General features: G+C 50.0%; 1 protein-coding gene across 1 annotated transcript in view; it reads right to left on the bottom strand.

Moving 5' to 3' along the window:
* The window catches only part of PKD2L2 (polycystin 2 like 2, transient receptor potential cation channel), a 1,478,337-nt gene extending 1,450,611 nt beyond the window's left edge, over window positions 1-27,726 (bottom strand). Inside the window, exon 1 of the mRNA XM_085615012.1 lies at window positions 27,648-27,726. Within this exon, the coding sequence (XP_085471138.1) occupies window positions 27,648-27,726 (79 nt within the window). The remainder of the gene's footprint in view (window positions 1-27,647) is intronic.
* Between the last annotated feature and the right edge of the window lie 253 nt (window positions 27,727-27,979).

Below are 27,979 nucleotides of genomic sequence, written 5' to 3'. Positions count from 1 at the left end.
CTGACAATCTGTCCCATGTGATGTTCTGGCAGTGGCGGAGGTGATGGCTGATCTTGAAACCAACTGGCCACTCATGATCTTGAAGGGCAGGGCAAGGAAGGTTTGGAGGTTTAGGCTGCAGAGGGAGTGGGGGTCTGACCCGTGCAGTCGGAACGAGCTACTCCAACAAGCACGCAGAGGTTGCTGAACTTGAACGTTCTTGTGACTGGGGAATGGCTGGCGTGGCTGAAAGCCCCTTCTGGAGCCATGAAAGGGACATAAGGAAGACGGGGGACCTGTGGCCACTGAGAGGCCAAGGACTTGGCCACAGCCCGTGAGTCATTAAAGCTCTACAACACAGTCTGCCTCGTCTCCGAACAGATGTTTGCCATCAAAGAGCATGTCTATGAGAGGGGCCTGGACATCCCCTGAAAAGCCAGAAGTCCTCAACCAGGTGTGTCGTCAAACAGCCACTGTCTTATTAAATCGCTCTGCCGAGCGAGAGGGTCGTCTCAAGATCACAACGAATGATGAACTTTGCTGCATGTCTCCCGTCTGATACGGCTTGTGAGAGGATGGCCCGGGCCTCCTCCGGAAACTGTGGCAGCATTTGCACAACTGTTTCCCACAAAGTGTGGGAATAATGGCCCAATAAGCATGCAGTGTTCACCAACCACAATGCAAGGCTTGCAGAAGAAAACATGTTCTTACCCAAACTATCCCGCCTCTTGAATTTGGCAGGGAACTGCCTTGAGAGTTAAGGTGGTTGGTGACTAACGTTGGGTTACCCGGTGCAGGGCAATGCTAGCAGGCAATGGTTCTATTCACAGGAGAACCTGTGCTGGGATTTGACCAGGTTCCCAGGAGGACATCAGTTACTGCCTTGTTGAAAGGCAGCAAGGGTTCCAAGGAGGAGACATCAGGATGCAGGCTCTCAGTCAAGATGTTCGTAATGACTGCTATGGATGGGAGCTGAAGGCCCAGGACCCCAGCTGCCCTTATCACCACCATAGCGTATGATGCTCCCTACTCCATAGCCACAGTAGGGGGAGAAAGCAGGAAAGAATCTAGAGAGGCATAAAGGCTGCAGGCCTCATCCAATTCCTCATATCAGTCCATTTCTTGATAATTTTGGTTTTATAAAGGGTCCAGCGACCCCTCCCAATCTTCCTCCATTCCTAGCCCTTCAGAATAAGGCTGAGGAAGCGACCTAGAGGCACCGATACGGCTCATCGGGGATAAGAATAGGGCTAGTGTAGCTGGTGGTGTCGGGAGTCTCTGTGTTGCAGTGGAAAGAGTGGTGCAGAATCCAATGGAGCCACCTATGAGCCTCCGGGGCCCAATGGCCACCCAAATATGAGACCATGGCATCATGTAATTCCTTGAGCTGGGCGGGGGTCACTCAGGCTCTCAGGAAGGCTGGGAAGCACAGAGCTGACCCAGGCGCAGGTTCTGAGAAACAAGGATTAGAGCGCCAGGACTCTGTCGCGACGGCTAACGGACAGCGAGAGGTTGAAGCATGCTTCGACTTCTTAGGTTTCTTGTGCTTCTTACCTGACCAACTCGATGACTTAGAGTGGGAGAACGAAGAATTAGGACTCCCGGCGCGTTGCCTGGACCTTCCTCTCATCCGGGACACAGAACGAGACCTCCGGGGAGAAGGAATGCTGTGCCAAGCACTGGGGAGCAAGCAGCTTTAGGGACCACTCCATCAAAGCTTTCGGAGCCATTGTCCCACAGTCAGAGCACGACTTTGAGTTGTGGTCGCGCTCCAGGCACCAGGGACAAACCAGGGGAGGGTCTGTCACGGACATGGCGCAATGACAGGCGCCACAGGCCATGAAACCAGAAGTCTTCTTTGACATCAAGAAAAACCTGCACACCAAAAAAGGGTTGACAAAACGTCAAAAAAAGCCGGTCAAAAACTGACAGAGAGTAGCTATCTTCACAGATCTGCGCTGGCTGGCCCGGAAAGAAAATAAATGACTTCAGCATGCCGACGTGGTGTCTATATAGGTGATGTGGATGTCACATCGGCGCAGATGACGTCAAACAGAGCCGACTGACACGCGCACAGGGGTATTGCTCAAAGAAAAATCTTCAGGATTCAGTTGAACGCCTGGGAAATTCAAAGGTAAGGAATATACGGCTAGATGTCTTTACAAGATAAATGTTCCGATGTAACAAGGAGCTCTGAGGTACAATGGGTATGGCGGACTCCTTATGCAAGGCAGGCACCTAGGGGAGCTAGAGTGGGGATTGTAAGTGACAAGGATGGGTGCTGTGAAGGCAAATTGACAAATGCATGAAGATCGGAGGGGCCCTACCTGTAGGGTAACAGTAAAGTCGAACGGGCCAGCGGGCAGGATCTAAGGATAAAGGTTTGCTCCAGGGTCTGAAGCGAAGTAGCCTGCAGAAAAAAGAAAGCAGTGCTCTCAATGGAGGTAGAAAACAAATGAAAATGAAGCCCCAGGTACGCAAGCTCAAGGAAAATGTAGAGTTCAAGGTCAGGAGCTATCCTGTAGGGCCGAGAGAGGCTGCTCAAAAAGACAAAGCGGTACAAAAGGGGGGTGGTGATGGACGGAGCATCAGAACCAATCAAACACTTACACCCAGTCAACAGATCTGGGTTTGATCCATCACCGTTCTTTAGCCCACTCTGCCACCCCAGTTCAGACATGGCCATATGCAAATCAGTCTGACCCTGTGCCTCATGGGAACAGTCCAGCCCGAACTGCCAAGCCATGCCTTCCCTGGACCGGAAACAAGCTTCCTAGGACCGGTTTCTGGCATTTCAGCCGTCTTCAGCCAGGCTTGCTTGAATCCAGTGGCAAAGTGAGCAAGGGACTCGCGTCTGAGCATACCCTGCCAACTTATGGCGAACAAAGCGGTACAAAAGGGGGTGGTGATGGACGGAGCATCAGAACCAATCAAACACTCACACCCAGTCAACAGATCTGGGTTTGATCCATCACCGTTCTTTAGCCCACTCTGCCACCCCAGTTCAGACATGGCCATATGCAAATCAGTCTGACCCTGTGCCTCATGGGAACAGTCCAGCCCGAACTTCCAAGCCATGCCTTCCCTGGACCGGAAACAAGGTTCCTAGGACCGGTTTCTGGTATTTCAGCCGTCTTCAGCCAGGCTTGCTTGAATCCAGTGGCAAAGTGAGCAAGGGACTCACGTCTGAGCATACCCTGCCAACTTATGGCGAACAAAGCGGTACAAAAGAGGGTGGTGATGGACGGAGCATCAGAACCAATCAAACACTCACACCCAGTCAACAGATCTGGGTTTGATCCATCACCGTTCTTTAGCCCACTCTGCCACCCCAGTTCAGACATATGCAAATCAGTCTGACCCTGTGCCTCATGGGAACAGTCCAGCCCGAACTGCCAAGCCATACCTTCCCATTAGGCACAGGGTCAGACTGATTTGCATATGGCCATGTCTGAACTGGGGTGGCAGAGTGGGCTAAAGAACGGTGATGGATCAAACCCAGATCTGTTGGCTGGGTGTGAGTGTTTGATTGGTTCTGATGCGCCGTCCATCACCACCCCCTTTTGTACCGCTCAAAAAGACAGCCATCTTAAAATGGAGATATGAGCCACTGGCAAACAATTGGAAACGAGTTTTGATGTTCTTGGTAAGTCAAAAGCACTTCCAAGCCTGGTACTCTTGCTGTACAGGTACTTGTTTATATGTTTGGAAATTACTGGTGGAAGGATCTACAGAATCCAACTCCACCCACACGTAAAACATTTCGAAGGCATACACAGCATATGCATTGACAACAAATGTCTCTGAATCCCTGGTGGAGGAACGCCTCTGTTCAAAAGATGTGTAACTGGTGCCCTGTAATTTAGACCCATCACAACAGGTGATGGTTGAACCATTCTTGGTTATTAGATTCAACGCACATGAGATTCAAAACCTAAGAATCACAGAATGGGGAATAACCTTTTTAGCGTCAATCTTGACAAACCTACAGAAAACAAGTCCTACCTATTTAATGCGAAGGAGGTAACCAATTTTACATCCAAGTTCTATTATACTTTAATGATTGGATGTTTAGGTGCCATCAAACACTACTTAAATATGCAGATAATCTGAGCACGCTAAGAGTGCCTAAATAATATATTCTCTGGTGAAGTGCCATCCCCGCCACACAGAGTAGCAGGGGTGGTATGTCTAAACACCGTGCAGCAAAAACTTACTCAATGCACTAATACACATTAGAAATCGATTTGGACTGCCACACAAGAAACAGGACATTATTTCAAAATATATATTTTAAAATCCTAATCTAGTGCATAAAATATGAATGGTAATAATACAGAATATGAAAAGTAATTCAGTGAAACATCATGAAAAATGAAAACAAAAACACTAACAATTTGACTTGATATGGTCCTAACACCATCCAGCTATTCCAAAGCGCTATACTACGTTTTGGCTGAAGAAGTAAATAGCAAGCCTGTTGAGATTCAGAGATGGTTCACACAGCATAATGTTGTAAATGCATTCTACTGTATTCCTAACTCTGTTCTTACCTTCGAGAATACTTACCTGTGTTCGAGTTCTAGCCTGTGATTCAAAGAACGCCAGTTAGCGGTTGGTCAGCTGGCGATGAGTTGTTCTTACTGCCTCTCTACAATTAAACAGATCCATCAATCTTCACATCCGGCGTCTTACTTTCAACAATTTGGCGACGATCTAATTAACAGCTGATCAGCATCGAGAACGGAGTAAACGAACCACCGTCGGAAGCCATCCGTCAATCATCGTTCCGTTCGCAGCGGCCAAATCAACTCTTCGCAAAAAAGAAAACGGATCCACGCAAATCGATGACTGTCTCCCTCTTGAGTGCAGCAGAGGAGTAAAGATTTTGAAGAAACATTCTTCGAAAAAACAACTAGAAGGCCACCGTATTAACTGTAAGTCGGCTCTAGCCACGCGCGTAATCACGTCACCTAGCAACGCATCCTCGCTACTCAGCGCGTCGTACAATATTTTGTGACTCTGTTCCCTAGCAACTTGCCTCGCGCTCCGATCCTGCGTTTCAAGCCTCACTTTCAAATATATTGTGTACTCCCAAGCGAAAATCGTACGTGAGCACAGCGCTTACAGACTGTATTCAAATGCGAGCGGATGTCATTTTAACGCGAGCAAAGCCCTGTCAACAGCCAACTACTTCATAGACACTCTTATACTCGCGCTTGAGTTTCATTTCATTCAAACATAAATAAAAGTCGGTGTTTTCAATAAAGGAGACTATAAGCGTGCCACTGCTACTTCATATGGTGACACGCACACCTTACAAGCTGTCGTGCAGCCAGTTGTGTCAGATTTGGACGGCCATCCAAGGGTGGCATAATACATGCTGCAGCCCCTGGTAGGCCCTGGGTACACCGATGCCCTGGATACCTGTGGTATGCTGAGACAGGGACTGACAAGGCGGCCCAGTTCCAATTAGTGGATGCACCTAACGTACATGCGTGTTAATTTCGAGAGAGAACAGCTAGGCTGTGGGTCTGATTGGCAGGCCCACAGCCAGGGAAAGTCGTAAACCAATGAAGCAAAAGCAAAAAAATCTGGGTGATCATAGGATTGCAGACCCTACTCTCCTACATGACCCCCCCCCCAAACTTTGGGACAATAAGCTAACCTTGACCAGGTGAGTCTTCTTGCTCTAAGTGGAAATACCTGGAGAGCCCATCTGCATTGCCATGATCAGTGCCAGGTCTATGCTCCACTGTGAAGTCCATCCCCTGTAGGGAAATGGACCACCTAAGTAGTTTGGGGTTTTCACCCTTCATTTGATTTAGCCACAAGAGGGGCTTATGGTCGGTCTGAATCTTGAAGTGAGTGCCAAACAAGTATGGCCTCAACTTCTTCAGGGCCCAAACCACAGCAAAGGCCTCCCTCTCAATAGCTGACCAATTCTTCTCTCTGGGGGTCAGCCTCCTGCTAATAAAAGCTATGGGCTGGTCATGACCATCAAAATTCAGTTGAGATAGAACAGCTCCCACACCCAACTCCGAAGCGTCTGTTTGGACAATGAATGGTTTGGAGTAGTCTGGACTCTTTAGGATAGGTGCTGTGCACATGGCCTGCTTTAGGTCATCGAATGCCTTTTGACAGCTGGCTGTCCACTGAACTTTTTTTGGCATCTTTTTACTTGTCAGATCGTTTAGCGGGGTTACAATGGATCCATAATTTCTGACAAATTTCCGGTAATAACCAGTCAGGCCCAAGAAAGCTCGAACCTGAGTCTGGGTGGTTGGAGGAGCCCAGTCCTGTATGGCCTGTATTTTGCTCTCCAATGGCTGAACCTGGCCTCCACCTACAAGGTGGCCCAGGTATACAACCTGTGTCTGCCCTATCTGGCACTTAGTGGCCTTGATAGTGAGGCCTGCCTTTTGCAGGGCCTCTAACACTTTCCTCAGGTGGACCAGGTGATCCTCCCAGGTGGAGCTAAAGACAGCGATATCGTCCAGATACGCCGCACAGAAGTCGTCCAACCCAGTGAGAACTCGATTCACCAGCCTTTGGAAGGTGGCAGGTGCATTTTTCAAACCAAAGGGCATTACCACGAACTGATAATCCCCACCCGGGGTAGAAAATGCTGTTTTGGGCTTGGCCTCCTCAGCTAACCTGATTTGCCAATACCCAGCTGTCAGGTCAAACGTACTTAAGTAGTTGGCCGAAGCCAACCGGTCGATAAGTTCGTCTGCTCTTGGTATCGGGTGGGCGTCAGTCTTAGTGACTGCATTGAGACCTCTGTAGTCCACGCAAAACCTCATCTCTTTCTTACCGCCCTGGGTGTGAGGTTTCGGCACGAGAACTACGGGACTAGCCCAGGGGCTGTCCGAGGGTTCAATGACTCCCAGCTCCAACATTTTCTGCACCTCTGTCTTGATGCAGTCTCTGACATGATCAGGCTGTCGATAGATTTTACTCTTTACGGGCAGACTGTCCCCAGTGTCGACCTCATGGGTACACCAATTGGTCTGACTGGGTGTCAGAGAGAACATATGTCGAAAGGATTGAAGAACCTGTTTACAATCCTTTTGTTGATGTCCAGAGAGGCTGCCACAAAAGACAACACCGTCTACTGACCCATCGTCAGGGTTCTGAGAGAGCAGGTCTGGGAGAGGGTCACTCTCCTCCTCCTGTCCCTCATCTGTGGCCATGAGCAAGCCCATGCTCTCCCTGTCGACATATGCCTTGAGCCTGTTTACATGGAGCACCCGGTGGGGGCTCCGGGGAGTTCCCAGGTCTACCAGGTAGGTGACCTCTCCCTTTTGCTCAATGATCGTGTGGGGCCCAGACCATTTGTCTTTGAGTGCTGCTGGGGCCACTGGCTCCAGCACCCACACCTTCTGTCCAGGCTGGTACACAGTCAGGACAGCCTTTTGGTCGTGCCAAGCTTTTGGTAATTCTTGGCTCGCCTCAAGGTTTTTAGATGCCTTTTCCATGTACTCCGCCATCCGCGAGCGGAGACCGAGCACATAGTCCACAATGTTTGATGCCGGCTTTCTGAGAGGTCTCTCCCATCCTTCCTTTACCAAACAAAGGGGTCCCCTTACAGGATGTCCGAACAGAAGCTCAAAAGGGCTGTAGCCAACCCCCTTCTGCGGGACTTCTCTGTAGGCGAACAAGAGGCAGGGTATCAGGACATCCCATCTCCGCCGAAGCTTTTCAGGTAGTCCGTGAATCATCCCTTTTAGGGTCCTGTTGAATCTCTCAACAAGCCCATTGCATTGTGGGTGATAGGGTGTGGTGAACTTGTAGTTGACACCACACTCCTTCCACATTGCAGTCAGATATCCCGACATAAAGTTTGCACCTCTGTCTGAGACGACCTCCTTAGGGAAACCCACTCTGGAGAACACTCCAACTAGGGCCCGAGCCACCACAGGTGCTGTAGTGGTCCTAAGGGGAATAGCTTCAGGATACCTGGTGGCGTGGTCCACCACCACCAGTATAAACTTGTGCCCTGATGCTGTCTGGGGTTCCATTGGTCCGACAATGTCGATCCCCACTCGTTCAAAGGGTACCCCCACCACCGGTAGTGGTATGAGGGGGGCCTTTGTCGTGCCACCTGACTTACCACTGGCTTGGCAAGTGACACAGGAGCGGCAAAACTCCTTCGTATCTTCGGACATGTGGGGCCAGTGAAAGTGTGGAACAATTCTGTCCCAAGTTTTATTCTGGCCTAAGTGACCTGCAAGGGGAATCTCGTGGGCCAAGGTAAGAAGAAAACCTCTCAGAGACAAGGGGATGACCAGCCTCCTGGTCGCGCCAGGTTTGGGGTCTCTTGCCTCGGAGTACAGGAGTCCATCGTCCCAGTACACTTTGTGGGTACCTGTGGCGTTCCCTGCAGCCTCAGCAGCAGCCTGCTGTCTGAGGGGTTCAAGTGAGGGGCAGTCTAACTGTGCCTTCCCCAGGTCTTCCCTGGAGGGTCCCCCTGAGCCCAGAAACTCAACCTGACCAGGTTCAAGCTCTTTCGGCTCAGTTTCCCTCAGTTCTTTAAGGTCAGCCTCCTCAGAGACTTGATCCACGACCTGGGGCAAGGGGGAAGGCGAAGCCTTACCCTTACTGCTCCTTTTCTTGGAAGGTGTCTGGTCCGTTCTTCCAGGATCCAGCACCTGTTCAGTGGGGCATCTTTTGGCCTGTGACCTGGTCACAGCAAGGACATGTGCTGGCAAGCCTAACATTTCCATGTGAGTCCTCTGCTCCACTTCTGACCATTGTGACGTTTCCAAATCATTGCCCAACAGACATTCTACGGGGAGGTCTGAACTAACCACAACCTTTTTCGGGCCACTTACCCCTCCCCAGGAGAAATCAACAACTGCCATACTGTGATTGGTAGTGACATTGCTGGCATTGGTCACTAGGTAATCGGTACCTAGCATGATCTGTCCAGGGTCCACAAAGTTAGGCGTCACCATGGTGACACTGGCACAAGTGTCCCTGTAGGCCTGAGCCACTTTTCCATTGATCAAAGGTGTCTGTCTGTATTTGCCCAAAGTATTGGGACTGGCATCAGGGGACATATCCGTATCCCCTGTACAGACAAGGACGGCCTGAGTGAGCGTGCTGACTAAGTCGTCACTCCCCTCGGTTCCCAAGGTTAACCCAACTAATGCCTTGGGAGGCGCACTACCACTGCTGACTGTACTAGGGGGTGCAGGTGCCTTAGGGGCTGCAGTGGCAGGAGTTTGCCCTCCTTTCTTGGTGCACTCACTAAACCAGTGAGTCTTACTTTTACAGTATTGGCACCACCTTTTTGACTGGCCTTCTTGAGTCTTCTTCTTCTGTGAAGCCTGACCCCCACCCTCTTTGGTTTGTTGGGGACCTGTCGAAGACTTCTGGTCATTTTGTTCGTTCTTGTTACTACCCTTTTGGTCTGCTTTCTTCTGACCACCCTGGTTCTGATTCTGGTTCTGCTTGACCCTTGTTCTGACCCATCTGTCTGCCTTCTTTCCCAATTCTTGGGGAGAGGTCAGATCCGAGTCGACAAGGTGCTGATGCAACAATTGGTTCTGACAGTTGTTTAAAATCTGTTCTCGCATGATAAGATTGTACAATCCTGTGTAATCAGTAACCTTGCTACCCAGCAACCAGCCCTCCAAAGCCTTAGTGGCACAATCGACAAAGTCAGTCCAATCCTGAGACTGAATTTTCTGGGTGTCCCGGAACAGCACCCGGTACTGTTCCGTGGTTAAGCCGAACCCATCAATCAGTGTGTTCTTCAGGACTTGGTAGTTGTTAGCATCCTCAGCTCTCGTAGTGAGGAGCTTGTCCCTTCCTTTACCTTCAAAGGAAAGCCACAGTATAGCTGCCCACTGACTTGGGGGGACGCACTGGACAGTGCAGGCCCTCTCCAAGGCAGTTATCCACTTGTGGATGTCGTCCCCTTGTTTAAAGGGGGGCACTATTTTACTCAGGTGTCTAGTATCTATACCCCTGTCTTTCTCTCTAATGAGAATGCTGCCACCAGTGGGGTCTAACCCACTTAATTTCTGCTCTCGGGCTAAGGCAAGTCTTTCTTTGGCGAGGGCAAGTTCTTCCCGCTCGATCCTTAGATTGACTTCCCTCATCTTCGCTTCATGCTCCCTTCTCTGAGGGGACGTCATTCCTCTCTGAGAAGATGCCTGAGAGACATGTGTACGAACAGATCTGTTAGAGCCTCTGGAGAGAGACCTAGCTCGTCCGTTCCCAATGTTAGGCCTGCTTGAGCGTGGGGCCGGGGCTCCCCCGGTTCCATTCTCATGCCTGCTTAAGTTGGTCCTCGTAAGCCTGCCGACTACCACTGGACCTTTGTTTGCCTCGTCTCCTGATAACTCCTCCTCGTCTTCCTCCTCTGTATGGAGGTCGAGGTCTGGGTCACCAAGGGTTCCCTCTAAGGGAGGCATGTTCCCATCAGCATTGGGGGGACCTGTGTTAGAGGACCTCCTAGCATCGTACGTCTCTAAGAGACCTATCAGAAATGCAATGGTAGGGTTAGAACCCTGGTTTAGCTTCCTGGAGGCACACAGTTGTCTCATCTCCTTGAAGCTAAGAGCTGCATATCGTGACACGACCTGTGGAGGGTCACTGACCACTAAGGGAGTCTCCGCAGACTCTCCGTGGACCGACATGCTTCTAGTGAGGTGTAAGTGATGCACCTACCTACACTAGTTGTTTACCTACTGATCCCTTGCTAAGAGTTGTAGTCAGGGTGTGCTAAGCCCTGTTACACTACAACAGCTGGTTCAGTAGAACTCAGAGTATTCTAAGTTAAGTTATATGTACCTGGGTACTTATGTGATCTTTCACTTCGATATTCTTAGGATATGTGTGTGATAAAACAACAGCAAGCTCAAATCCCAACCGCTGCTCACCAATGTGGGAAGTTGGCCTGATATGTAGTGCTCACTATTCTAGTGATCACTGTGTATCATTCCAAACGACCCTTATTGATGATTGGTTGTAAGTCAACCTTATAGACCAGCTATCCTAGTAGCGTGGATACGAGCAGTCTTTAGGCTAAACTCTAGAGGGCGTGTTAAGCCAGCTGTTTACCATCACATATACCCCTTGAATGCCGAGTGAAAGGACACCACACAAGTTGTTATGAAAATAAAGGATATTTATTTATAACAGGACTACCCTGGCTCTTTATGAGTCAGGGAGCTAAGCACAATACAAAACTCTTAGGAAAATACTTCTGGTTGCACAATTTACACAAATGCCCGAGGGCACGAAACCCTTACACTGCAAGTGGAAGGGGAGAGGTTAGAAAGTCTAAAGTTACTGATTCCGGAGGAATCCGATCAGTTGGGACTAAACGAAAAAGGAACTGGACACTTGTAGAGCGAACCTACGATGGAGCACCGAGATGCTCGAGTTACCTAGCCCAGAGGCTGCGGCTGCGTGGGGTTCAGCAAGATGTCGGGAGTCCTCGTCGTAGTCTCAGGAGCCTGAAAGAAGAAGTTGCTGGCAGGCGACCAGTGTCGATGTTCAGCGAGATCCAAGCCTGGATCGGGGATGAAGGGAAACCTGAAAGCAGAGGGGACTCAGTTCTCAACCGCTAGCCAGCGATCGTGTGGGTACCAGGAAGGTACCGGCTGAAGTCACCTCGACCAGGTGGGTGGATGACGTCGGACTCGGCTGTTTCTTGGACCAGGAGGCGCGGCGGCGACCCGGAGGGAGGGCGAGCTGTCCCACGAAGGTGTCTGCTGTCGATGATGCTGGGCCCAGGAATGGGGCAGCCGGTCTTGGCAGTGGCAAGCCCACGTGGGGGAGTCCAGATGACGTCTGGAGTGGACCAGGAGGGTCCGGGGTACTCCTCTGTTGACGGGGAGCAAGAGCCAGTCTGGAGCAACCAGACCAGTGATGAAAGTCCGTCGTGGTGCGTCGTGAAGAGGGCCACAAGCCGGTCGGCGGGTGGTCGGACAACGCGGTGAGCAGTAAGGAGCAGAAGGGCCCCCACGCAGATCCTGTGGATGCTGGGGAGACAGACTTCGGTGCTGGAGCTGCTCAGGGTTAGGGCTTCTCAAACCCTAGGTGCACTCACTCGAGGGTCCCTCGGTGGGCGTGCTAGATAAGCGTCGTGCAGGTTCTGAAGATGGCCGGTCCCGCAGGTCTCGTCACACCTACGAATCTCAGCTGGGCTGAAGATGTAGGTAGAGGTCAGAGATGGCAGGGACTCGGGTCTCGTCGAGCTGGGCAGTCTTGATCCGTAGGAGAGACGTACAGCAAACCGCAAGCGCTTAGGTGGTGCCTGCTGGTGCAGGGTGGCTACTCCTTAGCCACAAGGGAGAGTCTTCAGAAATAGTCAAGAGTTCCTTTCGTGGAAAGTAGTTCAAGATTCAGAATTATCCAATTTGGGAAGGGGACACGCTCCTACCTTTATTCTAAGAAAAGGGGCTGGCCCGTGACTAGGTCCTACCTATGGGTGGGGCCAGGAGGGGGGTGGTTACACCCCTATCCTTTGTCCGGCTTCGCCCCAGCTCAGGGGCAGGGTTGCCCCCGAAACTGGTTTGAGCCGGGTTATGCACAGTGAGCACCGGGGTGCCACTTGCAATCACCTTCCTTTCAGCCCTGCCTACCTGGGATACACAAACCCTGTCTGGGATGGTGCTAACACCGCCCTCGACAGGAAACCCTTTGTCCAAGCTCCCTCCGCTGGAAGGTCTCCCAGCAGCAGGAGGTCAGACTTGTGTCTGGTGGCAGCATCCATTTTGTGATGCTGAGGCTTGAGTCAACTTCTAACCGGGGTTCAAGGTTACGTCCATGTCGTGCCCCTCTAAAAGGGGGGAATGCTAACCTCGTCGCCAGAATTGGCGAGGGGTTCGTATCCCAATTCGTATGACACCTTACTCGACATGTGTGGGTGATGCGATGCCAAAGTTAGCAAATAACCGCAAGGATTATAATGCATGTTAAAGTAGTTGGCCCGCGTCACCATGGAACGGCTATTAGGACTTGGTTCCGCAAGCCGTCGACGGGCTCAGCTCGCGCCAGAGCACCGTCCCACATGATTCCCAGCACTCTGCCTTCAGGATTGATAAGGCCTGCCATAGGAGTGACTGATAGGAATCCATGTGCCCATTTTAGGGTTAGGTGTAGGAATACTACACCTACAGCAACGGGTGATTACACCACTTTGCCCCAGCTGTCGTGCAGCCAGTTGTGTCAGATTTGGACGGCCATCCAAGGGTGGCATAATACATGCTGCAGCCCCTGGTAGGCCCTGGGTACACCGATGCCCTGGATACCTGTGGTATGCTGAGACAGGGACTGACAAGGCGGCCCAGTTCCAATTAGTGGATGCACCTAACGTACATGCGTGTTAATTTCGAGAGAGAACAGCTAGGCTGTGGGTCTGATTGGCAGGCCCACAGCCAGGGAAAGTCGTAAACCAATGAAGCAAAAGCAAAAAAATCTGGGTGATCATAGGATTGCAGACCCTACTCTCCTACATGACCCCCCCCCCCCAAACTTTGGGACAATAAGCTAACCTTGACCAGGTGAGTCTTCTTGCTCTAAGTGGAAATACCTGGAGAGCCCATCTGCATTGCCATGATCAGTGCCAGGTCTATGCTCCACTGTGAAGTCCATCCCCTGTAGGGAAATGGACCACCTAAGTAGTTTGGGGTTTTCACCCTTCATTTGATTTAGCCACAAGAGGGGCTTATGGTCGGTCTGAATCTTGAAGTGAGTGCCAAACAAGTATGGCCTCAACTTCTTCAGGGCCCAAACCACAGCAAAGGCCTCCCTCTCAATAGCTGACCAATTCTTCTCTCTGGGGGTCAGCCTCCTGCTAATAAAAGCTATGGGCTGGTCATGACCATCAAAATTCAGTTGAGATAGAACAGCTCCCACACCCAACTCCGAAGCGTCTGTTTGGACAATGAATGGTTTGGAGTAGTCTGGACTCTTTAGGATAGGTGCTGTGCACATGGCCTGCTTTAGGTCATCGAATGCCTTTTGACAGCTGGCTGTCCACTGAACTTTTTTTGGCATCTTTTTACTTGTCAGATCGTTTAGCGGGGTTACAATGGATCCATAATTTCTGACAAATTTCCGGTAATAACCAGTCAGGCCCAAGAAAGCTCGAACCTGAGTCTGGGTGGTTGGAGGAGCCCAGTCCTGTATGGCCTGTATTTTGCTCTCCAATGGCTGAACCTGGCCTCCACCTACAAGGTGGCCCAGGTATACAACCTGTGTCTGCCCTATCTGGCACTTAGTGGCCTTGATAGTGAGGCCTGCCTTTTGCAGGGCCTCTAACACTTTCCTCAGGTGGACCAGGTGAAATATACAAATAACTCCTCCTCACAAACGGCAATATGTCGCAACAAGTAAATGTTACTCTTCCACCACCTTTCCTACCTGAACCTGGCAATCCTCCAATACCATGGGAAGACTGGTTTATCATCTTCGATAACTATCTTGAAGATTTGGATGGCCAGGAGTTCTCAGGAAAGAACAAGAAAGCAATTTTACTTAGTACTTTAGGTAAAGAGGGTCAACGTCTATTTAGATCTTTACCTCAAGCTCTACAAGCTAACGGTCAAGCCGTCCCTGACGAATACAAAGAAGCCATTTGCAGACTAGAAGTACGTTTCTCGAAAGAAGAAAATCTAGTCATGAACAGATACAAATTTTACACTCATTGTCAGAAGAGCGATGAATCAATCAATGATTTTGTTGCTCATCTCAGAGAGCTATCGGTTAAATGCAAGTTTGGAGCTATGACCGACGAACTCATTAGAGATCAATTAATAGTTCAATGCAACAACAAAAAGATTCAAGAGAGATTATGGGCAGCGAAAAACCCCTCTTTGACTGTAGCTATTGATCTAGCTAAAGTAATTGAAGAATCTGAGAGTTGCATGAAAGTAATCGAGACACAAAAGAAGAACAATAGTCAGCAAAATGTTTCTGAAGTCTCTGAGAAATGTCCTGAGGGCGCGAATGAACAATCTAGTGAAGAATCTGCTGCGGTTGTCAAGAACAAAGTCAAACCACCCGTTAAAAAAATTCCAAGCCAAAACAAATTTTGTTCACGCTGCGGCAGCAACAGTCACACATCAGACGCAAGATTCTGCTTTGCCTCAAACAAAGAATGCCTCAAATGTGGTCGTCTGGGACATTTTTCGAAAATGTGTAGAACAAAAAATCGTCAGAAAATTGGAGTTGTTCACGATGACGATGAACAAGGGAGAGACAAACTACTAGTCGTTGATGATATTGACATCATTCAAGATGACGACAAGAGACAGAACAGACTTAAAGCCATTTTCACAATCGGCGGTCTGGAAGTATCCCTCATGGTTGACACAGGCTCCAGATCTACCATCATTCCTCAATCCTTCATGAACGGACAATGGAGTACTGAGTCGTTATTCAAAAGTGATATTTCGCCTAGGGGTTTTCAGGGTGAAACCATTGATATTCTAGGTTATTTTGTGTCAGACATTTTGTTTAAAAATAGGACTACTTTTGGGAAAATCTATGTCTCTGTTGATGGTCCTCCTATATTAGGGTGGGTTCATCAATATGATTTACATATCATCATAAACCTGAGAGCTCCCAATCAAGTTAGGGTCATTGAAGACCATTCCTTAGATGACATTCTACGTGAGTGTGATACTGTGTTTAGAGACGATTTGGGAGAGTTGAAAGGGTATGCGCATTTCATAAAACTTAAAGAAAACAGTGTACCCATCCAACACAAGGTAAGAAGAATTCCTCTCTCAATCCGAATGGATGTAAAAAAACTACTAAACGAAATGTTACAGAATGGGGTCATAGAGCCTGTAGAAGCTTCTCCATGGGTGTCTCCGGTTGTGATCAAGAAGAAATCGGACGGAAATCTGAGATTCTGTGTTGATCTAAGATCGCTCAACAAATGTGTAGTCGCAGACACTTTCCCTTTACCAAATATTGGGGAACTAGTATCCACTCTTCAAGGTGCAAAGTTTTTCTCTAAACTTGACTTAAAAAGTGCCTACCACCAAATCAGACTCCACAATGATTCTAAGCATCTCACTGCATTTATAACCACTGAGGGTATCTTCCAATTCACACGCCTTCCTTCCGGCTTAATTTCTGCCGCTAGGGTGTTTCAACGTATGGTCACAGAAATTTTCAAGGGTCTATGTAAAGTCGTATTTTTTAGGATGATATCCTCGTGTTTGGTGACTCCATAGCTGAACACAATCTTGTACTCAAGGATGTTCTACTCAGAATCATGAACGCTGGACTTACTTTACGTAAGGAAAAGTGTTCCATTCTTGTACAGCAAATAGAATACCTTGGCTATGAGATATCTGCTTTGGGTGTCAAGCCCAAGAAAAATCTCTTGGAAGCCATTCGTTCTGCCCCAAGCCCTACAGATAAAGACCAGCTTAGATCATTCATGGGTTTGATTGAATATTATTCTAAATTTGTAAAAAAAGTTCTCAGATAAAACTGCACAACTAAGACTCTTACTCAAAAAAGGCACAACATTTGTGTGGGGCAATGAGAAAGATTCAAATTAAAAAGGAAATCTGTGAAGCTAACATTCTAGCTCTGTTTGACACTAAGCGCACCTCCACTGTTATGGTTGCTGCTAGTGCAACTGGATTAGGTGCTGTGCTCCTTCAAAAACACGCTGTGGGTGAGCGGGCAATTGCTTTTGCCTCCCACACCCTCACACAATCAGAACAGAATTATTCTGTTATCGAGAAGGAAGCACTAGCCGCTGCTTGGGGCGTCCAATATTTTAGAACATACCTATGGGGTACTAAATTCTTTCTCAAAACTGACCACAAACCCTTAATCCGCATATTGTCTCCGGGTGGCGCGGGTAAAGGTTCTCCTAGATTGGCAAGACTAGCTTCCAGACTTCAAGAGTACCAATACAAAATCTCCCATGTTCAAGGGTGGCGAAATTTTCAAGCAGACTGCTTATCTAGGTTATCCATTGATCATAAAGACACAGATGATTTTTACCTTAACTTAGAGTTTGACAATGAGGCTGTTGCTTGGGTACACGAGGTTTTATCCGTTTGTGAAAGAAGCTTCACTCAGGATGACTGGTCCAAGGCTATGGCCAATGACCATGTGTTACAAGAAGTTTTCCGCCTTGTCAAAAGTGGTTCAAGACGTGAAAGTTGCGTACACATCTCTGCTCATCCATATCTTCAAGTTCTTTTTGTTTAAATAACAATTTTATTGAAAATAAAATCCACAACATTGCAGCAGTAATGACACTTAAATAACTCCTTCGCCGGCAAAATATACATCCGGACTTTGGAGACAGCAAGCAATACACCCAGGGTAGTATGCCTGGAATCAAACCGATCAGTAAAACATTACAGAGGTGGTTACATACACATATTAGGATCGGGGAGCTCCCCATGCACAGCATTTGAATGGTGGTCTTGAGCTATTAGGTCACAGCGTTTGCCCCTACTTTATCCAGGATAGCTTGTCTCTCCCTTCTAAGTTCCACCATTGGAGAGATACAAATGTCTCCCCGATATTTATTCCAGCGCCCCCACTTGCGATCCCACCTCTGCGGGCAGCCTCTACTTTTGTAAACCGTTTTCTCCGCCACCATGGCCTGATCCATATCTGTGGCCCAGTCGCGCAGCCGCGGCATGGTGTCTACTCCCCACTTCTGGGCAATGTTCCTTTTTGCAATGGCCCAACCCCCCGCCACCCACTCCTGTTCCACCTGAATGAGGTCCGTATCTTCCCACACATTAAGGAGGCAGAGCTGGGGGGAAGGGGCGACGGGTTTATCTATCGCCCTCACCATCTGTCGGGTGACTTCTATCCAGTATTGCTGAATGTGGGGGCATGCCCATAGTATGTGCAGAGATGTACCTGTCTGGTGACAGTGCCGTAGGCACAGTGCGTCTGGATGTCTACCGAATTTATACAACAGTTTGGCATCGAAATACACCCGGTGCAGAATTTTGAGTTGAACCAGGCGAAGTCGCATCGGTATCGCCACCTCACGAGGGGAAGCTAGAGTGTCAATCCAGTCGTCAGCAGCCATTTCCCCCAAGTCCGCCTCCCACCTGGCCCGCAGCTTATGCATTGGGTCGGTACGATTATTAACTAACTTTCTATAGGTCAAGGAGATAGCCCTGCGGTCCATTGGATCCAGCAGCAGCCTGTCCTCCAGAGGAGAGGAGTCCGGGAGGGGGGTGCCGGCGGGGTGGGCGCCGTCGATAGCATGGCTGATTTGAAGATATCGATAATACTCTGAGGGCGCGAGTTGGTATTTGAACTGAAGCTCCGCGAATGACGCCTTTTTGCCTTTAATCCATACATCCCCCACCGTAGAGATACCAATAAGGTCCCATTTATCGAAACCTGCGCAGGTGCTCAGACGCCCCAGAATCAGGCTCCCAGAGTGGGGTGGCCTTAGTCAGCCGCCCATGCCAACCCATGCGCCGCTGGAGCATGTGCCAGGTTTCCACCGTCCGGGCCGTAGGGCCAGTCAGGTCTAGTTTTTTGTGATTTGAGTACAGTGCTCTGTTGTACCCTCCCTTCCCCAAAAGCCAGTGGTCAGTACGGAAGCTTGGATCATCGTGGGTTCCGAACACCCACTGGTTGATCGCAATCAGTTGCTCTGCTTGATAATAGAGGCGTATGTCCGGCAGTCCTATCCCACCATCGTACCAGCCCATTGTGAGTTTGTGCATTGCGATTCTGGGCGGTCCAGTATCCCATAATAGACCTCGCAGTGCCGCCTCAATCTTCGAGAAATAGGAGTCGGGAATCAGGATGGGCGTGTTTTGTAAGACATAGAGGAAACGGGGGAGGAGCATCTTGAAAAGGGCTGCCCGACCCAAGAGTGTGAGGGGCAGCGTCTTCCAATGGGCCACATACCCCTGAACCGCTGCAATGGGCCCCTTAGGTTGTGCTCATGAAATAGGGACGGGTCCAGTGTTATAAAAATGCCGAGGTATTGGAAACCCTGTGTTACCACCGGAATGTTATATCCCCTGGGACTATGAGGCGGGTCACCCCAGAGGGGGTACATCTGGGATTTGGACCAGTTGATCTGGTACCCGGAGTGGCCCCAAAAATATGAAAAATATAGAGTACCCGACGGACCAAACAATATATCGTCCGCATATAAAGTAATGCGGTCTTCATAATCTGGTGTCCATTTAAGGCCTCTGATTTCGGGGTCCCCCCGGATCCAGACCGCAAGCGGCTCAAGTGCCAAGGCAAAAAGAAGCGGCGACAGTGGACAGCCCTGTCTCGTACCACGGCACAGGGAGAAAGTGCTCGAGCGGTGATTATTAACTGAGACGTGGGCCGTGGGCCGGTTATATAGTAGTCTGATCCATCCAATCAGCCGGGGGCCCAGGCCCACACGGAGAAGAGATACTCCCACGCCACCGTATCAAACGCCATCCTGGCATCAAGGGCGAGCAAAAGTGCTTCTTCTTGGAGTGTTGCAGCACGGCCCAGTGCCCCGTGAACACGGCGCAAGTTACGCGCAGTGTTACGGCCCGGCATGAACCCCGACTGGTCCGGGTGGATCAATGCAGTGAGATACGGAAGCAGCCGGTTGGCCAGCAACTTGGCCAAGATTTTGGCCTCAACTGTAATCAGGGATATAGGACGGTACGATGCACACTCGTCCTCAGGCTTACCAGGTTTGCGGATAACCACTATGGTGGCAGTGCGAATATCGGCTGGGAGAACGCAAGTATCATAGCACTCATTATACAAGTTCAGCAGGTGGGGCGCAAGGTTCAGAGCCATAGGTTTCAGGAGCTCTATCGGGATTCCGTTGGGGCCCATGGCCTTGCCGGACAGGACGTCTCGGATAGCTTTTTAAATCTCCTCAATCGAGATATCAACCTCCATGGCCTCCTTGTGTTGCTGAGAAACACAGCGCATTTCAATAGTGGCAAGGAGATCCGGCGCCCAGCGTGCCTGTGAGTTCTTCGGCGCCGTATATATTTGCTCATAATACTTTGCGAACGTCTCCGCAATGTGTTGAGGGTCAGTGATCAATACACCATCCGGCCCTTTTATCGCGCCCACCCACCGCGCTGCCAATTCCTTACGTTCTAGCCATGCCAACAGTTTACCGGTGCGCTCACCCAGCTCGTATATTCTGTGCCGGGCCGCAAGACTGCGCCGATTGGCCTCCTCAAAGAGCAATTGTCTATAGTCCTGTCTCTTAACATTGAGTTTATGTTGCGTATCTTGGGCAGAAGTATGCAAAACGCCGCTCTCGAGGTGTAGTATCTCAGTTTATAACTCGCTCACTCGCCGCCTACGCTCAGCCGTGTCCCATTATCATGGACAACGCCCGTCCCTTGATGACTGCCCCGTAAGCACCCCATAGCGTTACCGCCGATTCCACTGACCCAGTGTTTCCTCAAAATAGTGATCAGTGTCTTGCCTCAGGGCGTCTAATGTGTGGGACTTTCAGCAGCCAGGGCTGAATCATGATGGGGCCAGGCTGCCGCATCCGACGGGTGCCAAAGGTAGATTTTACCGGGGAGTGGTCGGATATCCCCCGTGCTAAGCTTGTGGACTCAGTGTAAGTGTTGAATATGTTGCGCCTGGGTGAACAGGTAGTCGAGTCATGAGTGACTGCCATGCACACCTGATTGAAACGTGTAAAGTGTGTCCCGGGGATGCGACCATCTCCAGATGTCAACCAGACCGAACGCCTCCGTGAAATTGCGCAGCTGCAAACCATGTGGGGCTTCCCGTCGAAGCGGAGTGCGATCTATGGCACCGTCCATAGTTAAGTTAAAGTCGCCACCCACGACCAGGGCACCCTCAGGCAAGGTCATCAAGAGTGTCCCTACATCCGCTAGGGTCTGGCGCTGAAGGCCTGGTGGTGCATAAACTGAGAGTACATTGAGGACCCTCCCTTCCCAGCTACCGGAGCAGGCTACATACCTACCCTGTGGTTCAGCCATGTTGTGTGTATCACATATGGGCAACCCTTACGTAGGAGGATCCCCACTCCCCTAGATCCTGAGGTGAAGCCGGAATGCGCTATCATACGATACCCCTTTCTATCCAAGGCCTGACATGAGTTCCCTATAAGGTGTGTTTCTTGGAGCAATACCAGGTCTAGCCGGTGCCGATGAATATACTGTTGCACTATACCCCGTTTAATTTTGTCGCCCAGCCCATTGACGTTCCAGGTCATTAGGCTAAGTCCCTGAGTCACAGCCATAAAATCCCATCAGTAATATCCTAGCCTGGTCGGAGTGTCTATCGCAGCGCGGCCCCTCGGCCACCCCTGTACATACCACATCAGTCCCCAGCTCGCCCCATATGAAGACAAAGGAGATAAGGCCCTGCGCCTGTAGGTAAGTATCCCACGCCACATATTGATAAGGAATGCCATTTAGTACTGCTGCAAGAAAATAATAAAAAACAACCCCCCCAACAATCCCAATCAAACCAATCGACACCCCCGAAAAGGCATCTCCCTCCCTGCCTCCCTGCATAACGGGACTAAAACCGCCCGCCTCCGCCAACATGCAGAGCGCCTGTTGCCCCCCCGATGAACAATTCAAGGAAACGTGTGCCGCCCCACTCCCCTCATATTGAGTAACATCGCATAGGATCCGTCCCCCACCGCCCGACCCCATCCCCACCGCGAAAGAGAATTCTTAACACCGATTGGACTGCCCGAGCCCCTCCAGGCCAGCACCATCATAACCGCTATTGTCCCACCCGTAATGTTCTAGAAAACAGTGCCAACGAATGAATATACAGTTGAAAGCCACTCAATGACTGTGAAAGCCAGTACTGTCTCCCCACAGTCTGCAATGGAAGTCCACGGTGCCGACCTACCAAAGGGCTGAACACTCCTCAGTTCCCGAGGCACACCCATATAAGCCATACTCACATCGTGAAGGTACCCACTCGACCCCTGACTCAATTTAGGAAGGTCCGTTGTGGCCATTCAAAGCACTATACCCTTTTACCAACGTCCAGAATTAGGGTTCCCCTGCTGGGCCCGGGGCATCTGAGTCCGGTCGTGACAGAGAACGCCATTGCTGACGCCAATCTTCGGCCCTATCCGCCGCCGATGGTCCCTTTCTCTTCCTTTTTTCCACAGTGCGCCAGCCCTCCAACCAGTCCCAAGCATCTTACGGGCGAGTAAAGAACCAGGATTTTCCATCGGCCTCCACTCGCAACTTGGCAGGGAACATCATAGCGTATTTAACGTCCTGTTCCCGAAGGGCCTTTTTTACCTCCAGGAAACTGCGCCTTTGCTTCTGGACTCGTAGGGTAAAGTCAGGAAAGAACGTGATGTTGCTGTTCTCAACCGTGACGGGTGGAGCCGCCCTCGCCGTTTGAAGAATAACATCTCGGTCACGGAAGTTAAACACTCGGGCAAGAAGTGGTCGAGGAGGTGCCCCCGGTCGAGGGCGGCCCCCCGGTACTCGATGGGCTTTTTCAATCGAGAAACACTTTGATAGCCCTCGGGGCTGTAGGTGTTTGAGGACCAGGTCCTCAACAAAGAGGTCCGCTGCCTGTCCCTCCGCCCGTTCCGGGACACCAATGATTCGCACGTTATTCCGGCGCATCCTGCCTTCATAGTCATCCAGCTGCCGGGCCAGCGCTCCATGGGAGGCACGCATGTCTGCGACCTCTCGTTTGAGAAGGCCAGTGTCGCTTGACAGTTCTTTGGTGACAGTTTCCACAGCACCCACCCAGTCGGCAATCTTCCTCACATCCTCCCGGATCAGACCCACCTCGGCGGCCACGGTATCGATCCGAATTTCAAGGGACGCCTTGACAGCAGTGATAGCATCAAGAAGGTCTTTGTTCATCGGTTCTGCCTTGCTGTCTGAGGCCGGCATCCTGTCCGGTCACCGCCCTGCTGGTGTTGCCACACGAACTTCTCCAGTTTGGTCTGCGTCGCCGTTTTGCCGCTCTGCCCGGATGGCATGGTCACCACTCAGGGGGTGCACCCCCACTACAGGGCGCAGCCGCTATTCCCGGCTGCCTGCTGTGGAGACTTCCACCCGGCCTGTCGGCTTTCACTGGCTGCACCCCAGCCGTAGGGATCCCCCGCCAAAGTCCAGGCACCCAGCAGTGGGCCAAGGGTGTGGCCGGCTTCTGTCCATTGCACGCTCAATTCGCCTCTTCAGTATTGCTACAACCCAGCCTTCCCTGCCCCCTCGGGAAAGCCAGGCTTCAGCGTTCAGTGCCAATCCGGCTAGCATAAGTAGTCGTCCACTCACCAACAGCGGCCGGTCCCCGCACGTTGTGTGCACCCAGCACCGTGTCACCGTCGGGCCCCTCCCGGATACCTTCACCCTCACCGGGTTTTATCCCACAGCCTGGTTCGGACTACCGTGGCAGAAGAGCCGGAGGATCGTCCCCACCGCTCGGGGCTGGCGCGCCAATCGCGCCGGGCTCACCGTCAGTCGCTCCAGAGCGGGATCTCCAGCCCCCGGGGAAGAGCCCTGCAACGTGCCGTTCAGGCGGCGTCAGGGCAGCAGACCGGCCACTCGTCTCCCGGTAGGGCCCTCGCAGCAGCCGTCAATGTTCCATGTGCGTCCCCCACAAACCGGCTGGGCGCCTGTCCGCACCTACCGGGCTCCTTCGGGTACCTCCGCATGCACCAAGCTCTCAGCACCTCCAGGAGCGGACAATAGCAACCAATTGGACCCCGTTCACCTTCCGGTTGGGGCGCGTCCTCCACCTTCGGTCCTACAGCCTAAGAACCGGGCCCCGAGCTCCGCTCCGGCGCCTCCTCACTCTCGCCACCATCGGTCCCAGGATCCGCTGGAGTCTCCGGGTCACCTGGGATGTCACAGGATAAAGCGGAACAGGCTTCCGGCGCGCCGGAGGCGTCCAGACCCAAACCGCCGCTCTCTGGCAAAACCAGGCTGCGGCCTCGAGTAGTCTTTACGCGCAGTGCAGTCCCAGGGCCATTGCCAGCCCCCTCACTCTGGCTCAGTATTGTCAGCTTCCACCGGTATCGTAGGGGGCTACCACTATCACCCCTTCAGCTTTCAGGCAAGTCTTAGTGAGGTAATGACGACCTACTATAAATCACCTCCCCATCCGGGCTTCACTGCACGCTGAGTTGAGACAGATCAAGGGGCCCCCAGTGTGCACCCCCAGGACGCCGGCAGTTTTTCGTTTACTCCAAAGGATCGCGCCCAGATTAGTAAGGCCGCCTCGGGTCTACAGGCCCGTGTCTTCAAAGTACCGCACTGTCATTCACGACGGGGGCCACCGCCCCATCCACCTGGCCCCCCGGCACTCACGGACCGCCAAGGACGGTCTCCCCAGTCGCCGCAGGGATCCGGCGAGGCTGGGTCCGACAAGGAGCTCCGCCATTGCTTCGCTGAAGGCCCCGTCACTTTAGGCCTCAGCCGCGGCCCCGCATGGCGGCCGATCGGCACAGCACCGCACTCCCGCGGGCAGGGTCACCCGCGAGGTCGCGGTCTCCGGAGCTCCCATGGGGCAATATTGCCGATCAGGTCCAAAATTAGACGGGCAGTAGCCGGGCACCACAGATGTATTACGGCGGCACCAGGGCAGGAATCGGGCCAGCAGGGGCGAAGTTATCCAGGATAGTTTTGGAGTGGCGCTCCGCAGTAAAACTACCGAGCGGCCATTCCCGTCGGCGGTTGGCCACACCCCCTATCTTCAAGTTCTTGATGATTTATCTACGTATGGTACCAGTATTCTCATGCGTGGTGACAAAATCATTCCCCCTTCAGACTTAAGATCTAAACTACTCAACACTGCTCATGAGGGCCACCTGGGCCAGACTTTGACCCAGCGCAGGCTGAAAGTCAATTTTTGGTGGCCTGGGATAGACTCACAGGTGTCTTCATGGGTAGAGAAGTGTCCATTATGTAAAGAAGGTGAGAAGAGACTTAAAGTTACTGTTGGTTCTTCCATGGGTCATTTGATCAATCCCAATACCCCTTGGCACAGCCTCTGTCTTGACTTTATTGGGCCCATGTAAGAATTACCCTTATGTCAACGTTTTGCAATTGTTTCCATTGATGTTTTCTCGAAATGGCTCACTGTTGCTTTTGTAAAAGACATCACCACCGAGAGTACCATAAAATTCTTTAAAAACCTTTTTCAGGATGAAGGTTATGCCAGCATTTTAATTACTGACAATGGGACACAATTAGTCTCCCATGAGATGTGTTCTTTTCTCTCCAAATCTGGCATTACTCATCATCGTACATCACTATACAATCCGCAAAGTAACGGTCTTTGTGAGAGAGTCAATAGACTGGTCAAAGGCACTGTCCAACTTGCTTGTTCGAGTGGTACCTTTGACCAAGATATTGTGCAAGATATGGTTAATGCTTATCGCACCACTGTTCACGGGTCCGATGTGAAGTCTCCTTTTGAACTTATGCGGGGTAGACTCCCTGGTACTAAACTTACTCCTTCGTGGATCAAAAGCTTAATATCCAATAATGGTGTGGTAGTCTCCACTTCTTCCGCTTGTACCAAACTTACCTCTGCTCCGCATATCTCAAATGGAGAATTTGTTAAATTAAACCTGGTAGGATCTCTAAAGGTTTGTTCAAATTCAAATGACCTTTCTGTGTTAGTGAAGTTTTTCCCCATTACGTTGTTTTAACCAATGGAGAAAAATGGAATCAAAAGAGATCCTACACCAGTAATGAAGATCTTTCACAAGAATCTTCACACTCTCAATGTAACAATACCAATAGTGGTTACATGTTGTCCACCACGGCAGACAGCATTTCATCCTCCTCTTCAACCAGCAGAAGTTGTACTGGGGGAGGTGATGCCTCCGATTACAACAATGTTGGTTCTTCTACTACAGAGTATTCCTTTACCCTACAATAACCGAGTTGCAAGGAATCGTAGACCACCAGTTTATCTTAATGATTACTGTTGTGAATAACTTATCCAAATGTTATTGTCAAAGAACCTTAATAACTTTGTATTGTGAATAATTTATTCAAATGCTATTATTGTCAAGAACTCAATCAATTTGTATCGGTCCTAGTTTGATTGTGTTTCCTTAGTTTGATCCTTTATGTTTTTCTCTGTTCTTACCTTCGAGAATACTTACCTGTGTTCGAGTTCTAGCCTGTGATTCGAGGAACGCCAGTTAGCGGTTGGTCAGCTGGCGATGAGTTGTTCTTACTGCCTCTCTACAATTAAACAGATCCATCAATCTTCACATCCGGCGTCTTACTTTCAACACATAACTGTTTTCGTTATGAAATAGCAGTCTAGCTATTTTCTATCGCAGCTTGTTTGAGGCTGGAACATTAACAGCAAACAACTGAAGGTCACTTTCCTCGCAGTCACTGGTGTAGAAAGGTGATCCGGATAACTGGTGTGACCTCTATTAGGTTAGTTCGTCTCTAAAATGTGTTTCGATATCTGGGTTATCATAGTATCTGATTACCAATGTTAGGTTAAATTTTGAAGAATAAAATATATTGGGACGGGCAGACACAAACCCTGCACAAAGACAAAACAATCATGACGACAAATGTGTCAACTTGATTGTCATAGGGATAACAGCAAGTGCATAAGGTGCAGACACTTTTAGCATTTTTACGTATGTTTAAAACGTGACACTTTCTATGAAAGAAATAGCAGAATCCAAATCTGAAGATAAAAAATCATAGAGTCTGACGATACAAATAGAAATGTCTGCACAGGAACAGCCAGTGTTCGCAACACCATGAGAGGCTTTATAGAAATTTGTAGCTCAAATATATGTTCATGGTAAATGCTTGGAGCAAATAAAGAACATCTCTCTAGTATCAAAGCATGAAGGCAATTTTTGTGACAGTGGAGAAATGGTTTTCATTCTGGCCTAAGGGTTTGGGACCCCATAACATCAGAAGCACCTCTTTTTATTAACCAACTCCTATGACACATATTTTGAATTAGAACATTGGAATGTGGAGCACTCCATTGAATACAATGGAGTGCTCCGTGCTTCTACGGACCGGTAAAGGCCCGCAGAGCAATATTTCAATGTTGTCGAAGGCCTCTCGGAGCTCGAGTGGATTTAAACCCCCTCAGGCTCCAAGACGCCTTTGTTATATTTGTTAGAACATTCTGCCCTCTAGTGGCAGAATATGGCCTTTTGGCCCGCCGTAGCGGGCTAAACTAGCTATTAAAGGCCCGCTGCAGCGTTAAAGGCCCGAGCCGAAGGCGAAGGACTTTAACAAAGCAGCGGGACGTTAACAGTCGGTATGGCCCTGCTACGAAGGGCTATAAGGCTATTAGAACATTCTGCCACTAGAGGGCAGAATGTTCTAACAAATAAAACAAAGCCTTCAGGGAGCCAGAGCTGTGAACAAAGAAACATTGGAATGTTGGAGCTCCGGGCTTATACCAGCCATTATAAGCCCGGAGCGCTCCATTGTTTTCAATGGAGCTTCCAACATTCCAATGTTCTAATGTTCCTTAGTAGCTGGGCTACCAGCTATTAAAGTCCTGCTCCATTGTTAAAGGCCCGAGCCAAACGCTGGAGCGGGCCTTTAACAGCCGGTATAGCCCGCTACGGCAGGCTATAAGGCTATATTATAACTATGCTCTATGCACAACGTTCTGTTAATATAAGAATGTCATTTCAATTGCATAATTGGAACTATATGTTTTAATGAAATAACTATTGCATGGCTTACCGCTGACTCTTCTATGAACAGATATGCGCCTCTCTTTAGGAACAGCATCAGTAGTATATAGCTTTTCAGAAGACACCATAATTGCTCAGGACCAACGACTGGTCGTGTGACTACAAAGAAGGTCCTAGAGATATCAAATATGAATGTTATAATTTGGGAAATATTTCAGAGAACTGTAAAAAATGTCCACCTATCAGCAGGGCAATTACATTGGCATTAGGAAACAATATAATATCAGTAGACAATCTTTGAAGTTGAAAATAATATGATTAAGATAGGTTTTGCAATATGTTTTAGGGTTGTAAACTGTTTTGTGGGTCTGCCAGCAAGCC

The sequence above is a fragment of the Triturus cristatus genome, chromosome 7 (genome assembly GCF_964204655.1).
Source record: "Triturus cristatus chromosome 7, aTriCri1.1, whole genome shotgun sequence".
NCBI classification, from domain to species: Eukaryota; Metazoa; Chordata; class Amphibia; order Caudata; family Salamandridae; genus Triturus; species Triturus cristatus.
This window is presented reverse-complemented; position numbering and strand designations above follow the sequence as displayed.